Source organism: Sorex araneus, chromosome X, assembly GCF_027595985.1.
Source record: "Sorex araneus isolate mSorAra2 chromosome X, mSorAra2.pri, whole genome shotgun sequence".
Classification (NCBI taxonomy): domain Eukaryota; kingdom Metazoa; phylum Chordata; class Mammalia; order Eulipotyphla; family Soricidae; genus Sorex; species Sorex araneus.
Window position 1 is genome coordinate 37,150,098 of NC_073313.1, and position 18,038 is coordinate 37,168,135.

The 18,038-nt window shown below is 37.9% G+C and overlaps 1 protein-coding gene across 1 annotated transcript in view; it reads left to right on the top strand.

Annotated features, from left to right (window-relative positions):
- CFAP47 (cilia and flagella associated protein 47) overlaps nt 1–18,038 on the top strand; it is a 489,064-nt gene that overhangs the window by 200,420 nt on the left and 270,606 nt on the right. The window contains exon 34 of the mRNA XM_055121064.1: nt 3,176–3,368. Within this exon, the coding sequence (XP_054977039.1) occupies nt 3,176–3,368 (193 nt within the window). The remainder of the gene's footprint in view (nt 1–3,175; nt 3,369–18,038) is intronic.

The window sequence follows — 18,038 nt, forward strand, 5'->3', positions numbered from 1 at the left end:
TTGAATACTCAAATACGCCATGGGGAGCTTGCCAGGCTCTGCTGTGTGGGCGGGATACTCTTGTTAGCTTGCCAAGCTCTCCGAGAGGGATGGAGGAATCGAACCCAGGTCGGCTGCGTGCAAGGCAAACACCCTACCTGCTGTGCTATCGCTCCAGCCACAGAGGAACCTATTTGAAACCAAATCTATTTATTACACAGTTTATATATATATATATATATATTTAGTTTATATATATTTATATACTTATTTATATAAGTATAAAATAAACTTATATTCTTGGATTCAGTTCCTTACTCTAATACCCATGCCTCCTGTGATTGCCTCTGAAATAAACTACTTGGACTTAAGTCTAAATATTAAAACACTTTTCTCAGCTTCTACTTCTAAGAAAATGAGTAAGTGCTTTAATAGTCAAGTAAATGTTAATTACAAATTTGGGGGAAAGTGCTCATTTTTTTCTTTTCTTTTTACATAGGACATAATCAATGTTATGTGGTATCTCAAATGGGTACAGTTTATAAATTATTAACAAGCTAAGATTGTGACAAAATTGTTCTTTTTACCACTAGGAAACTGCTCTAAAATTGCATCAAGATACTGTTTCTGAATTTTGAATATATATCTGGCATATGTCTAACAAGAACAGTTGTTCATAAATATAAATTGTATCCTTAAGCCATTTTTTTTAATACAAGGGGCAACAGAATAAGCCTTTTGTTACCAAATAAGATAGTTCGGTTTTTGCTCTTTGAGAAATAAAATGTTTAAACAAGCCAAATCTCCTGATCCATAGTAGTTAGGTGACCTACCTGATAGATCTTTGCAATCCTCTAAAGGAAAGTAACCTCATAGTAATCAGCCTCTCCCTTTCACTTGTCCCTCCTCCCATCTACCTATAAAATGTCTTTCATTTTGTACAGCTCCTTGAAATTCCTTTGCTGTTTGCTCAATTGGATGCTGCCCCACTCATAAATCTTTTAACAAAGTCAATGCATTCTTTAAAATTTTATCAGTGGAATATGATTTTTCTTAAAAAAGATCCTTCAAAAAATAAATACCCATCATTCTGAATGATGACGACATAGGGGCAAGGAACCAATGGTATCTCTATAACACATGTCAATTAGATACTGTTTTCCACAGCCTTGCCACAGCCTTGCCACTGGAGAACTATTGCATATTTGGGATGAGCCAAGAAAATACACTTCTAGTGTTAACCTATACTCTGACTCCTTCAGTGAGAAAAGTTTCTTTTTTTTTTTTTTTTGCTTTTTGGGTCACACCCAGCGATGCTCAGAGGTTACTCCTGGCTCTGCACTCAGGAATTACTCCTGGCGGTGCTTAGGGGACTATATGGGATGCCGTGGATCGAACCCAGGTCAGCCGCATGCAGGGCAAATACCCTACCTGCTGTACTATCGCTTTGGCCCCGAGAAAAATTTTAATGTATATGTGTGTTTGGTTGTAGACAACACAAACACATACATTTTGGGCAGTACTTATATATGTACATATGTGTGTATTTATGAGTGTATGTGCATTCAAGATTTAATGAATAACTTGTGTTGCACTACCTCAGTAGCAGGTTGTGCTTTCAGTAGTGCTACACTTTATTACTCTACTGATCAGAAACAGATTTCTGTACTTGGTCTCTGTGTTACCAGTTTTTAAACTGACATTGATCTTCAGGATCAGACGAGGAACATGCATGGAATGAATGTGCTCTAGTTCCATGAATCAGATTTTATGAGAATATGCCAAATTGCAAAATTTCATACACTCTTGTCACCTTGAAAATAGACTTAATGTATATATCAATATTGAAATTATGATTTGATAATTATTATTTTGATGTACAGAGTTTGACTCCCTATAAGCTAAATCAACAGGAGACAAATTGAAGCATTTCAAATAAAATGGCATTAAAATAAGCTGCACTCAAATGAGGTTTTTGGGCCACATCCAGCAGTGCTCAGGGGTTACTCCTGACTCCGCTCAAGGCTCACTGCTGGCCAGGCTCAGGGGACCATATGGGGTTCCAGTGATTGAACCTAGTTGGCCACATAAAATGCACGCACCCTACCCACTGTATTATCACTCTGGCCTTCAGTTCATTTTTTTAAATGTGGATAATGTGATATTCTTATTTATAAAGTATTAGTACATTCAGATGAGCCAAATATATTCCTCATAAATATTTGGTCTTAGTCCATGGTTTTAGCTTTTCGGATCCCTACTTTTCCTGGCACTTACTGTGAGATTAGATTGATGGAGACATCTTCATTATAAGATTTGGTCTCCTATTTAATGAATTATACCTCTTTAATGAAATATAAAATTTCATAAAATTTTATGAAGTACATAAAAACCCCAAAAAGAGGGCTTTCAGCTAACTTTCTGGTTGGGTACTTTAAAGTTCTCTGTGTGTTATCGTGCTATGCAGAAAACACCCAGATGATGAAAGCTCCTTTGATGCCTTGCCTAAAAGTCTTTTCCATCTGGCTGTTGATTCATACATTTTAATATGCTTTCTAGTAATCTGGCAGTCTATTGAGTAAATCGATTTGCTGAGTTCTGTTATCTGCTCTAAACAAATTAGTAGCACCCTAGGAGGGTCCTGGGAATCCCTGATTTGTAACCAGTTGGTCAAAATCTCAGATGACAACCTGGAACATCTGAAGTCTTGTGGGACTGAGCCTTTAACCAGTAGACTCTGATACTCTCATTAGGAATACAGTATCAGGCTTGAGCTGATGTATGGGATACCTAGCTGGTGTCAGACAAGTGCTCAGTAATGTGGGGAACTGAACACACAGATAAATCAGTGGTCCCTTAAGTAACAAACTGGTTCTTTTAAATTATATAGTGATACCTTATAGCTGTATAAACAAAGACTTGCAGACTTAAAATGTCCTTAAAGGGGTCGTCTGACCTATTCCTTTTCTCTTCTTTTATACATTCAAACCCACGACCTCTGCCACTGAGCTACATGCCTGGCCTTCTTCCTTTACTCTTGAACAGAAGTAATTAACCATAATATACTGGTCCCATGAAAGAAAATTACCTACCTGTCCTGTTTTCTTTTTTTCCCCATTTCCTCTACAAATATTTCTTTTTATTTTGACATGACAGTCTAAAAGGCTTCTTTTTTTTGCTTCATTTTCTATTTCAGATTATGGTCCTCTCCCGGATTGTACCACATAAGAGCAAAGATTTGCCCCAAATAAGTGTGAAGAGTTCGCCCAAACTCAATCCTTGTTTCATATCCAGCAACATGTATTCTAATCCTGAAAGGCTTCTGCTGAGCTGGCTGAACACAAATTATGAAAATGCCAGACAAATTATATGGAAAAACTGTCTTAGAGGTAAGACTTTTCTTTCTCTTTGTCAGAAATTGTGGCCTGGTACTATTGATACAACCATGAACTCAGAATCCATGAGCATTAAAGCAGGCCACAGCATTAATCTCGTCTGCAAAACGAATGTCTAACACCTTCAAGATAAGTTTCCTTGCATAGGAAATGAAATGAATAAAAAATGAATCTTTGATTTCTTCTTTCACAATGAATGGTACCTTGATGTAGAGGTGCCCTGGAATCCAAACTCTCATTGCTGGACTTTTCCACCTGTGTGAGGTCTAAAATTTAGGGGACCCTGTTTCACACCTCATATGTAATTAGTTGAGATCAAGAGAAAGTGAACTCAGCAAGAGCTTCCATGGCGTGATTGTGAGGGAAATCAGTAAGTGCAATAATGCTTTATGAATTAGGGGGCATTGCTGTAGGTTCTATGGATTCATTACTCTGAGAAAAGTGTGCTTTAGAGATACTTGCTCCTCTGTTTAGGCCGCATTTACTCCTTTTTGACCTTGAGGATTGAGCCTCTAAAAATGTCTGCCCCAAACATTTATACTCTTTTAGAGAAAGCTCCAATTTTTCAGTATAGCTGTGTATTTTTCTCTTCATCTTAAGTATTGATTGTAGGAAGGAAAACAAGGTACATGTTGGTGATTTCTTTGGGGGGGGTCTTACATTTAACTTTTGGAAAAAATTAATAGGCAAGACTATCAGAACCTCAAGATTGAAAATGTTGCATTGATATGTTGGTATTAGATAACTGTAAACTTTAACTTTGAATTGATCTGCTGATACTGTTATATAATTTGACATGAAACTCCAATTTAAAAAGATTCGTGATTTAAAAAAAATTGTATTTGGCCTATTCAAAGGAAAAAAATCTTAACATGTGGATAATTAATTTGATGAGCAAGAAATAACAATCTAACAAAAGTTTTACAAAATATGCACATATATTATAAATTAATGCTTTTATAAAATTATCCTGGTTCAACTCATATTAACAGAATGGATCTCTGCAGTTAATTTCAAGGAATTTGCTACATTTAGAACTTAATGGGTTTTTTTGGGGGTTTTGTTTGTTTGTTTTTTGCTTTTTGGGACATACCTGGCAATGCACAGGGGTTACTCCTGGCTCTGCACTCAGGAATCACCCCTGGTGGTGCTCAGGGGACCATATGGGATGTTGGGAATCGAACCTGGGTTGGCTGTGTGCAAGGCAAATGCCCTACCTGCTGTACTATTAGAACTTAATGTTTTATAGGCACTCGCCCCACTGTTGTTTTTTGAAACAGTACCTTTCAACTTTTCAAATCTTTGTATTTTAATTACATATTGGTTTGAGGGCCAGAAATAAAATTAGATATAAATTTATATGAGAAAATAAATAAAAGTACTAGTAGACAATAGTATAATTTTACGCTTCTGCATCTGGCAGCTTTCCCATTTGTTGGAGAGAACCATATTGACTCTATTGTATGGTTGGATCTTTTGTTAAAGATAAAATTTTGATAAATGTGGTGTTGTTTTTTCTGTCTGGGTTTTCTGTTTTCATTTTTTGTTTTGGGGCCATACAAGGCCGTGCTCAGGGTTTACTCCTGGCTTGGTGTTGAGGAATTGGTCGGAGTTGGATGACAATTGAATCCCGTTTGACCAGGTGCAAGGCAAGTGCCCTGCCCACTTTATTATATCTCCAGCCATGCAAATTCTATAACATGTGGTTTAGTTTATTGTAGATATTGTGCAAGAAAGCATTTTGCACAGGCTAAGTGGACACCTTTAGTGCTTGTCAGAAGGTGCATTTGCCTTTCTACACCCATTCTTCTGTTTCTAGTAGCTCTTCCATATATTAGTTGTTAAGGCTTTTCACAGATGAGCCATCTTTTTCACACCTTAGTGACAGTATCTACTTGAGTACATCCTACCTGTGATAAAGCATCTTTCCTGTCATTCCTTTGGCACCTTTGTTTTGATTGCTGCATTTGATTGCTAATGTTTTTTTTTTATTTTGTGATCACCTGGTGACTTTGAAAGTTGTAGTATATCATTTCCCAAAGGACAGTAGCATTTTTGACAGGACTCAGTACCTACACTGGTAACAAACTCCTGAAGTTGAAGCATTTTGAACTGTCTGTCAGGAGGAGCTCTGTTCTTCAAATAATGTCTTACTATTACAGGACATAACAATTTTCATTGTAGGGTCTTGTGGGGTGCAGTTGCCCAGGGAGATCAGTGCAGGTAAAGAGTTACCCTCAGTCTCTACCTAGGTTCAGTTTTTTGTCCTTATGTCATATAGAGAGGTCTGGAGTGATAGCACAATGGGTAGGGCATTTGCCTTGCACGCAGCCGACTTGGGTTCAATTCCTCTGTCCCTCTACTGAGAGTATCCCGCTTGCACGGCAGAGCCTGGCAAGCTACCCATAGAGTATTCGGTATGCCAAAAACAGTAACAACAAGTCTCACAATGGAGACATTACTGGTGTCCGCTCAAGCAAATCGATGAACAACGGGATGACAGTGCTACAGTGCTATAGTGTTGTCATAGAGAACAATTCTGGAGAAGACAGTGAAATAAAAAAAATATTATATTAAAGGAAATCTGAGAGAGGGTGAGGAGAGAACCCCATAAAATAGAGGAAAGAAATTATGTGTCCTAAGTTGGGATGTGCAGGCAACTCTAGAATAGAGTGTGCAACATTAAAGGAATCATACACCCCAGATGGCGCAGGCAGCACTAGAATGGAGAGTGCAGGGTTTGTTTCTACAAACCTGATTTTGTGGGCCTTTCCCAGGCTTCTATCTGGGTGCAAAAAAGAGTCTTATTGCTAGGGCTTTGTCATGAAAAATGACTTTGGGTTCTGAAGGTCTCCACTGAGTCATCAGGGCCTCTGTTCCTGCTAACTCTTTTCTGTGGGGATCCAGTTTCTGGTTTGAGCTGGCATCTGCAGTCTGGAATTGAGGGCTGGCTGGCAGCAGAACTGTTTTTTCAGACCACGTTTTGGTTTTATTTGCCAAGTTACCCCCACCCACTTACCCGATTGTTTACTTCACTTCTAATAAGTGAAAAGGTGCAGTTGTTCTGTTTCTTTAAGGTTTTTCTTTTCTTTCGCAGAACTCCAACAATGTTTGGCCACACCGATCTTTCCTTTTGTGTGTCATTTAAAATTAACCTGAATATCATTTTCTAAAAGTCTGATAAGTTAAGCATTCTTTAGTACACATTTGGGAGATTATATTGGCCTTTCAATAATGTTCTATATTTCTAAAACTAATGTAATTCTGAGTTCTACATTTTTGCACATTGATTGTTTTTTAAATGGGCCTAATATTCAACTTCATCAAACCAGAAAATAATTATTTACAATGAACTTCATATTTTTCCACAAGTTGCAAATCATCCATTTATTGTTTAACAATAAATATTTATAATTATTAATCTCTAGGCTTTCAATGAGTCCAAGATGGGATATCTCTGTCCATCTCCCTGTACTTCTGGAAGCCCTGACAGTCAAATACATGCCTCCAAACTGCTGCCTAGTTAAAAATTTAACTCTAGCTGTATCACACCATTAAAAATTTTGAACTTCCTGGAGTGAAAGTTCTACAATACAATAAATCAGCAGTAGCACACCAGATTGGATGGGATGTATTGCTGAAGGCAACCGATTTCAATTATCAAAATATAAACAGAGAAGACTTAATCTGTAACAGCATCTTAATAATCTCCTAAACAAGGACTTCATGGTGACATGCAACAATTTTCACTAGCTTTCTTCTATGTAAACATTTTTGATCATTCTTTTAGCAAACTATTTATAACAAGCAACATAAAATAAATTATTGAGGACTCGTATGGGGCAAGCTTAAGGGGTCATTGGGAAAATTGGAGACAATGGTGGAGGGAAGGTATAATGGTGGCAGGATTGGTATTGGAATATTGAATGTCTATAACAAATTACCATGAACAACTTTGTTATCCACAGTTTTTATATAAAGTGTAAAGGAAGAATAATTTTTTAAAAAAATGAAAAAAATAATAAAAGAAAATGTTTGTCGAAAAGTCTATATTTATAATAAGTGTTACAAGATTGCCTTACAAACAAACAATAGAAATGGTATCATCTAAAGTTTTCTTGCTACATCTAGAATGTCTTATTTTGGAAATGTGACTGTCAGCCAATATATAGGAGTTAAGACTAATGTGATGTTCAGCACTAAATTCAGAGAAATGCTAAACAGTTTAAGAAACTTGTGAACAAAAAGTCAAACCATTTCCAGTAGATTAGCAGTGTGGTGGTTCAGTAAATAATGATGGTCCAAGGCATTAACATTTGTCCTCGAAAATGGAGGATGTGAAACTTCACCAATATCAAGTCCACTTCCTTTCTATGTCATATTGATACATACTCTGTCACACCTTTCCAGCTAGTCACCATTGGGAACAAATTTGTTGTTGAACACATTTTTTTTAATAGTCACTGTAGAACCTCCCGAATGACACCGGAAATGAATTCAGCACAAGAAACCAGTAAGTCTGTTGAAGCATGGTTTGGAAAGATTGAGAATTCTTCTCCCCCACCTCCCCCCCGCCCGACACACTACACACACACTTTGTCTCAAAGAAAAAGAACATAGAAATCACAAGGAGAAACCTCCATTTGCAGTTACATTAGAAGTGTACCTCAGGGGATCATGCCATGAAGGAATTTGTTAATCACTTTGATGCCCACTGACTTATAACTCATCTTTCTTAAAAACCATCCCTGTTCACTTTGTCTATAAAAACTTCTTCTGGGAACAGGGCAGACAAGATTTGACAATGTGAATCTGCCATTTTTCAGTCAGCCAGCTGTACAGTTGCCTGTACAGCTCTTGACCTATCTCCACATTTCTCATTTGATTGACCCTTGAACACCAGTAGAACTGAACCTTCACAATGAAAATTGCAATGACAGAATCTTTGATTTTATGGAAAATCATACCGTGATTCACAATAAAAGTTATCACATGAGACACAGGTTTTTGGACTGCCTAGGAAATTTTGGGGAAAGTATCAGGAAGCAGGGATTTGCTGTGATTGGATGCTGTCAGTGGTGCTTCCATGAATAACTTAATCTGTAGAGGGAAGAAGTCTACACTGAGACTAATTGTTCATTTGGCAGAGAAGAAGGACAGGTGGATGTTTGATATTGTGTGACGTGTGCAGTGAGATTTCGGGGCAAAATAGGGCTCCTTCAGATCTCAGAAGTGACTCCTAAGGGTACACAGGAAACCATATGCATTTCTGGGGAATTAAACCTGGGTCAACCACTTACAAAGCAACCACCTTATACCTTGCCTCATGTACTATCGATCTGACCTCCATAATGAGATTTTATCTACTTAGACAAGATTATGAAATGTTTGTGTTTAATCTTCATCACAGTGGCAGAGTGAGCTTGTAGGATGTTGGTGTACTGTGAGACATTCATTTCCAAGAGGAGTTTAACATGACTTAGCTATGAAAATCAGTTAATACCAATCCAGATGACAATACTAGCTCAGATTCTCTTTCTGAGCAGAATCACAGCATGAATATATTTAGAATCATGCTTGAAACATGACTTCTTTTGAAATGAACTATCAATGTGTATAAATAATTACAAATGATAAATTATTGTATTACTACATTTGTAAATAAATGAGTATATTTTTAAGAGCAACAGTTAAAATTCATTATTTCATTAATATTTGCTTAATGCCTGAGATATAATATAGGAAGTAAGGAATTTGTCTTGCACATATCCTATTTGGTTTTAATCCCCTGGCACCTAATATTGATTGTCATTCCATGAGACCCTTCAAGACTGATCCCTGAGTACAGCTGAGTATGGCCCCCAAATAAAAGCAAATTACTGTTTCAGTGATCAATGTTAAAACCTGTATGTGAATAGTTTGTGGCTTAACTCTTTCCTCATTTTGGCAAAGAAGGGTTTTTACAATTCTTCAATGAGCATTTTAAGAATTCAATTACAACATTCAGATGAGGACTGATTTGTCTTGGTGTAGAGTTAGCATTGACTGAGGTATTACAAGTTAAAAACCATCACATCAGTCTCAAGTTCTTAAACATAAACTTAGGGTTACTAATTTAAAATTACTAATTTAAAACACAGAAAAGGGAAAGTAATTGGAAGGTGCCTCCCAATGGTGCTGAGGAAGCTCAGGGGTCACTTCCTGTGACACTGGGCCGACTGGGCCAGTGGCTCAATACAAGAGCCGGAGCATGAGGTGCTGTCAGGCCGTCTGGTGCTGAGGACCACTGCGATCAGCCTGGTGGTGCTCAGGGCCCTACAGGGCCACCCTGGATGATGCTGGGTTCAAACCCCCATGCACCTGATTCCCTGTGCTATCTCCCTAACCTTAGGAGAATTTTGAGGGCAAGAACTATTGGTCTTTTTTTATTCTTTTTGGGTCACACCCAGCGATGCTTAGGGGTGTGACCCTGAGTGGCTTTACACTCAGGAATTACTCCTGGCAGTGCTCACGGGACCATATGGGATGCTGGGAATCAAATCCGGGTCCGCTGCATGCAAGGCAAACACCCTACCCGCTGTACTATCACTCCAGCCCAAATTGGTTTTGAATTTATTACTTTATTCAATAATCTTGAATTTTTCATGTGTATATTTTGATTTCTTTGTCCCTCAACTGAATGTTAAACATTTGAGAAATCTTCCATTTCTATGACTGTAAAACTGCTACATCCATTTGTATACAAGTCTCTTATGAGCAAATGTTCCCATGTCTTTCAGTTTAAGATCTAGGAGTAGAGTTGCTGAGTTTTAAGGTAGATGCATTTTCAATATAATCTTATCCACCTTAAAATGGATCTTTTTAGGGGGCCAGAGTGATAGTAAAGCAGTAACCCCTGTGCAATGCCATGTATGGCCCCCCCGCAAAACCAAACAAATCCAACCAAACAAAAAATTAAGGCAGTATTTTTCAAACCTTTTCCAATTGTGGCCCATTTTTCCCTATTAGTTCTCTCCGAAGTATGCCATAAACCTCTCTTTATGCAGTTTTTATCTGTGATCCCCTTGGAATAACCTAGAAAACACTAATTTGTATTATGTCTCTCTTGACGTAACTATCCTAAGTATTTCATATGAATGAAATTATACAGTATTTTTAAGACTAGCTTTTCCATTTAGTATACGATTTTAAGGTTCATAAATTGACAAATAATGTTCTACTGTAAATTTATGTCACAGTTTATTATTTGATAGACAGTCATATTGTTTCCACATTTTTGGCTATTATAGTTAATGTAGCTATGAAAATTTATATTAAAATGTAGGGCCAGAGCAATAATACAGCTGGTAAGGCTTTACATGTGGTAAGGCCTTGCACACAGACAACCTAAGTTTGATCCCCAACACCCCAGGCCCTGCCAGGAGCGATTCCTGAGCACAGAGCCAGATGTAAGCCCTGAACACCTCTGAATGTGACCCAGAAACAAACAAAAAAATTGTATAAAAGTTTTTGTGAGTGTTTTTATTTTGCTTGAGTATTATATGGGAGTGAAATCTCTAGGTTACTAAGATAACTGAGTATTTAACATTTAGAGATATTTCTAAATAGTCGGCTTAAGGGGCTAGGTTGTTTTATTTTCCATTCATCATTAATGCATATAATTTCCAATTTATGCACACATTCATGAACACTTGTGACTGTATGTCTTTTTGACTAATTATTTTTGATAAAATGCTATTTTATTTGGATAAGAATTCTATTTCCTTCTCTCTGTGTTTTTTTTTTTGGCCACACCCAGTACTGCTCTCTGCTTACTCCTGGTTCTCTGCTCATGGATCACTCCTGGCAGTGCTCGAACTTATAGCATGCCAGGGGTGGAGCCTGGGCTAGCTACATGCAAGGCAAAGTGTCTTCCTCACTGTATTATTGCTCTAGCCCCTGCCTTTTTTTTTTGCGTCACACCAGGCCATGCACAGGGGTTGCTCCTGGTTCTACACTCAGGAATTACTCCTGGCGCTGTTCAGGGGACCATATGGGATGCTGGGATTCGAACCCGGGTCGGCCGCGTGCAAGGCAAACGCCCTACCCGCTGTGCTATCGCTCCAGCCCCACTAGCCCCTGCCTTTTTAAATGTTTTGCACTCAGTATTTTTAGTTTATAATATTTTAAATTTTTTTCTTTTTACTGTAATTTTTGTATCCTGATAAAAGGTGATATCCAGGTTTAGAAAATCGCTATCATTTTCTAAATTTAGATGTTTCTTTCACTTGCTAGGTTTCCAGTCTTGAATTTGTAATAATAAAATTTGGCCAAGTAATGCAAAAATACTAAGTACTGAATTATTATATAATATGAAAATGTTTTTAAAACTAGGGAATATTTACAGATGCCATGAACAAAATTGAGAAATCAAAGCAATGAAAGTATGTAATAGACTTTCATATTATTGATGTGGTATTTCACCTCCATATTAAACATCAGTTCATTTAGTAGTGCTGGGTCAACTGGCTATTAATTTTTAATTAAGGTAGAGTTAACTGTGCTATATACCAAATATGAATCCTGAATACTTGAAAGGCATTCAATATAAAAACAAAGATAAAGACCAAAAAATACTTGAGAAGAGTTAGTAGTTAATTTTAAAATATTTTAACTCTGGAGAATTCTAACAAGTAGGTGCTAAAAATATCATTTGCTTAGCAAATGTTTATTAAATGCTAATTTATATTTCCAGATAATATCCAGGGATTAGAGATGCAGCAAAGAGCAGAAGAGCCCAAATCCCTCTATCATGTCAGTTACATTGTATTAGAAGGAAATCCGTTGCATGGCAAGGAGACTAGTGGGTGGCAGGTTGGATTTGTTTTTATCACTTACATTGATTAAATAAAGCCCTGCTATATTTGTAGGTATAATCTTTAGTTGTTCACTAAAGAAGTACAAGAAATTGAGCCATGAGCATCATGTATATATAGATACGCATACTCACACACATATAATCTAATCATTTAAGTATAGAACAATAATGTAAGTAAATGCGAATCAGTTCTGCTGTTTAATCGACACTTCTATGCCTGGCTCCAGTGATTTCCCATTTAGCAATCTTTCATTCTTAGCCTCATCACCCCAACAAATCAGCATCGTTTGTAACGGTCTAAGGAGTATCAGTGCTTGTAATTTCGCTGTAAACAAAAAGCTAAGGAATGAGGCAGCCAGCTAACTCTCCTGTACTCTAATGCTCCGATCCTTTATCAAAACAGTTCTTGTTTGGAATTTCGTTCTCTGTCCCTTTGCTGTTGTTGCCACTGTTGTTTTGGCCACCGGATTGCTCATTTGTGGTGCTCACAAGGGGTTGTACACTTTGTTTCTGTGCCTCTTAGTTTAGTTGCGAGGCTCGCCAGGGTTTGCACACTGGCTGTGATACGCAGAGTCACTTGTGTGCAATGTGCTAGAGATTCCTGGAACTCATAAATGATCATAACACCAGGGTGGCATTTAGTAGGTAGAACAGTGCCAGGAGTTAAATTTGTAGCCATATACCTGCAGAGCAGAGCCACGGAGGCATCCGAGGCCTGGAAAATTCTTTCCTTAATTGTTATCTAAAATCTCACAATTTTGGCTGTCAAATTATAATGACCATCATTCTATTCAAGACCTTAAGCATTTCAGAATTTTCTCTTCGCCTTTCCAAATATTCAGAAAAGATTGACAAGTTTTACGCATTTCTTTTAAGGAAAGGAGACTTGAGACTTTGTATAAAATTAATAGTGAGGAATCTTACTACTGTGAAAAGAAAGCATGCTAGAAAAGAATCAAATAAAAATATATTCAGTTGCCATCTTCTCTTCAATAAATTAGACCATAATTTTCATTGACTTTTGAACAAAATCCTAATCAGTAATAATAATCAAAATTAAAGGACTGAGAAGTTTACAAATATTTTTGTATTTAGTCCTCAGAACAAGTACATGATAAGGTAACTCCTAATTTCTAGAAAAACTAAAATGAAGAAGTTAATATGTTTCGTAAAGAAGCTAAATTTGAATACAAGGGGTTTGATCCTAGCCTGATAACTGTCACTCTGATCCTGCGCTTTCAAAATATTAGTTCTTCCTTAACTTAGGTCTGTGCCTTTATTGCAGATATTTTAAAGATATCCAAAGAGATTTATTTCAAAAGAAGTATCCACGGTAGTGATTTTCAAATACAGATGCCTTTGGAATCATCTGATATATTAAAAATGAATAGTATATGTACATGGGCTGGAACGGTAGCACAGCGTGTAGGGGGTTTGCCTTGCATGCAGCCAACCCGTGTTAGATTCTCCCTCTCAGAGAGCCTGGCAAGCTACCAAGAGTATCCGGTCCACACAGCAGAGCCTGGCAAGCTACTTGTGATGTATTCGTATGCCAAAAATAGTAACAAGTCTCACAATGGAGACATTACTTGTGCCTGCTCGAGCAAACTGATTAGCAACGGGATGACAGTAATACAGTGACAACAGTGATATGTCCATAACACATTCAGGAAACTTATATTTTCCCCACTTTATTTAAACACCATGGTTTACAAAGTTGTTCATGATGATTTGTTACAGACATTCAGTATTCCAACACCAATCCCATCACTAGTCACCTTCCCTCCACCATTGTCTCCATTTTCCCAACCACCCCTCATGCCTGCCCACATAACAGGTCCATGGTAATTTATTTTGTATTGCTTGTTGTCACTAGGAGACTGTAGCACTGTTGTCCTGTTCATCAATTTGCTTGAGCAGGCACCAGTAACGTTTCCATTGTGAGACTCGTTGTTAATGTTTTTGGCATATTGAATACGCCATGGGTAGCTTGCCAGGCTCTGCTGTGTGGGTGGGATACTCTTGGTAGATCACCAGGCATCTGGCATCGCCCTCCATCCATTGAGAGGGATGGAGGAATCGAACCCGGGTCAGCCGAGTGCAAGGCAAATGCCCTACCTGCTGTGCTATCGCTCCAGTCCGAGAGGCTAATGAAATAATGAAAAAAAAATCTTCAATAAAAGAGAATTGGTGAAAATTGTTATATCTCACTACAGGGACTTTATGTCCTTATCTGAGGGTTTCACTAAGCAGTTGTTGCTAATTAAGCCTTCTGTGTTCATGTTTTTGTTAGTCAGGATTAGTTGACTTCTACTTTACATCCCCATCCAATCTGGTGTGCTCCTTACTGCCATGTAAGCATTGTAGAATTTGGAGATTCATTGCCCGGTGCTACAGAAAATCCAGAATATCTAACTGGGCAGTCCTGCCGGAGGCATGGCAGCAGCTATTTGGGTGTGTGTGCAGTTGCCAGGGCTTGAAAGGGTCTGAACGTGGCCCACCGCCGTCCCGAGATTGCCCCTGAGATCTCAGATAAGGTCTGATACCTGAGAAATTCCTGGGTTATTTGATCTCTTTCGAAATTTAATTAGGAGTCTCTGGAACTGGACACTGCTAATATGGCAGTGGCAGTGGGACGTGGGTTACAGCCAGACCAATTTCAACTTATTCTTTAGGGTGTTGCTTGTGCATGTGTAACTTTTAAAAGATCTTTAGATGGTTCTGAAGCACAGTAAATCTCTAATATAGCAAGTATAGAAATAGGAAATAATGTAGACACCATATAAGAGAAATATTTGCTTGAACCAAGGACTGGAAACTAATGTATCTTAAATTGAAAGATGAAATGAATGAATAACATATTTCAAACTTTTGTGGCAACTTTTTTTTAATTACACAATAGTTATAGTCATTACTCTGACAGGTAAAGTAGTTACACTTATTTTTTTCCCAACTTCCTGCCATTTCCCTCCATTTATTATGCTTCCTTTCAAATACTACACTAATGCTCAGTCACTGTTGCATTTTACTTGGATTCTTCATTTTATTGGATTGCTGCATATCTCACAATTCTTTTTCTAACAGAACCCTTTTCTAAGTTCTCTGGTCTATGAGTTTCCTTTGTAAATATCTTCATTTTATTTTTATGTGAGTGGCATATGGAAAATCAAAAGTTGGGAGTCACCCTGTGTGTTTCCTGAAAACACTATTATGTTACATCCATAAGATTTTTATCCTAAAAGGGACTTTTTTTCTTCATTCAGCTCGTGCATTTTTTATGTTCTCAAAGAGGTGAGAGATTTCAGAGTAGTAAATGTGTTGTAAAATGTTTTCTCTATAAATTTTGTATATAAGATATTTTTCCATCACTGTTCAAATCTTTAACAATAGTTGAAACTGAGTCACGAAGTAGATTTTTCTAATCTTGTATTAACATAGATAAGCTTGTATTGTCCCTCAACTTTTTCATATTTAATCATAGACATAATACGTTAAACATTTAGTCATTAACTATTATTTACTCTATAGGATTGTTTTAAATTTTATCTTAATTATTATCTGGAATTTATATCTATCCTAGTCATTATCACCTTGGTGTAGAAAATTGTTTACTGATATAGAAGATTCCACTTTGTAATACACTTATGTTTTTGGAAGTTTGACTAATTTTGGGCTGGAGCGGTAGCACAGTGGTAGGGCATTTGCCTTTCATGCAGTCGACCCTTGTTCAATTCCTCCGTCCATCTCAGAGAGCCCGGCAAGCTACCGAGAGTATCACGCCCCCACGGCAGAGCCTGGCAAGCTATCCGTGGCGTATTCGATATGCCAAAAACAGTAACAATAAGTATCTCACAATGAGAAATGTTGCTGGTGCCCACTCGAACAAATCGATGAGCAACGGGATGACAGTGACAATGACTAATTTTAGATTCATTACTCAATTTTTTGTGACTTTCTAATGATTTTTGAATTAATATATCTTCCGAATTTAAATACTTTTAGAACCAATATGATTTCTTCAATAAAGCATATATTACATTGATTTTTCTATAGTGCTTCAAAATATAATTTAAAATATATTACCCACCACTAATATAGGCACAAAAGCACTAGAAATGTAGCAAAAATAAAAAAATCTGTATGGGTGAAATGAAGTTTGGCACCAACCTGGCAGTGTTCAGGCCACACTCCTGACTCTGTGCTTAGGGATCACTCCTGGTTATGCTTGGGGGACCGTATGCTGTGCTGGATATTGAACTTGCAAGGCAAGTGTGTCAACTCCTGTACTATCTCTCTGGTCAAGACAACATTTTAAAAAGATTAACCAAATAAATGATTTTTACTTTAGGGATGCAAGATTAATTTCAAATATTAATATAAATCAATGCAAAACACTGTTAATAAAATAAATAGGAAAATATAACCATTTCAAAGGACATAGCAACAGCAAGATCATATATATGTATATATAAGTATGGATGTAAGTGTATATATAAAAAAATAGCAACAATAAATAAAACACGGGCCAGTATTATACAAAGCAAGCAACATGATTAAAAATGGGTTTTGAATATACAGTTATAAAAAGAAGATAAACAAGGGAGAGCCATTGAGCACATGAAAAGTTCCAAACTGGGGAGTGGAGAGACAGCACAGCAGGTAAGACACTTGCCTTGCATGTGGTTGACCTTGCGCAATCTAAGCAGCCCATGTGGGCCCCGTGTTCTGCCAGGAGTGATCTCTGAACACACTGTCAGGAGGGAGCCCTAAGCACTGCCAGGAATGACCCCCCCAAAAAAAAAAAAACAAAACAACAAAAATATTAGTCACTAAGGAAATACAAAGCAAACCCACCAGACTTTTGTACTGGATCCCAACTTGGATGATGAAGACATTTTTATATGCTTGGTCTGTACCCGAGGTGGCTCAAGGTGGTGGGCCCCCGGGGCCCATTCCTGGCCATGCTCAGCCAAGCAGAGTGGCCCCAAAGTTCAGTGTCAGGTAGAGGGCTTCATTGCTTGGAAACAGGCTGTGTGCAGGACTCCACTGGGGCTCACCCTAGTGCTCAGGGGATAATTGTCACGGAGACAAATTCAAGGCCTCATACTTCCTCCACATTGGCTCTGACACTTTGAGCCGTATCGCTGGCCCCTCACTTGCTTAAAATTTCATCACTTATCCTTGCTTATTTTCTTCTAAATGACTGATTTTTCTTTCCTAAAAGGAAATTATTGTTCTGATTGGGGGTTGCATACTTGCTAATGCTAATTGCATACTTAGTTGTGTTTGCCAGGGTTTACACGCTTCAGTAGTGGCACTTACCAGGTTGAGGGCGTCAGAGATTGCGCATCTTATTGTGTTGGGGATCACAAACAGCAGTGTCCCCAGAGTCGCAGTCAGAAGGAAGGGATAAATATCAGATCAAAGGGAACATAGGGAGAATGGGTCATGGGAACTTTAGTGACGGAGGTGTATAGTAATTTTGAACATCAATACCAGAAACCTGAATGCATATTAATGTTTGCTCAAACGGGCCTAGTAACGTCTCCATTTGTCCTAGCCCTGAGATTTTAACAGCCTCTCTTTACTCATCCTTCCCAAAGGTGCCACATTGGAGGGTCTTTCAGGGTCAGGGGAATAAGACCCATCATTGTTACTGTATTTGGCATATGAATATGCCACAAGGGAGTTTGCCAGGCTCTCCCATGTGGGCAGGAAACTCTGGGTAGCTTGCCAGGTTTTCTGAAAGGGAGAACTAGGCTATAAGATGTTGCTTCCCGGAGCTTGGTTTTATAGTCCCTGTGGAT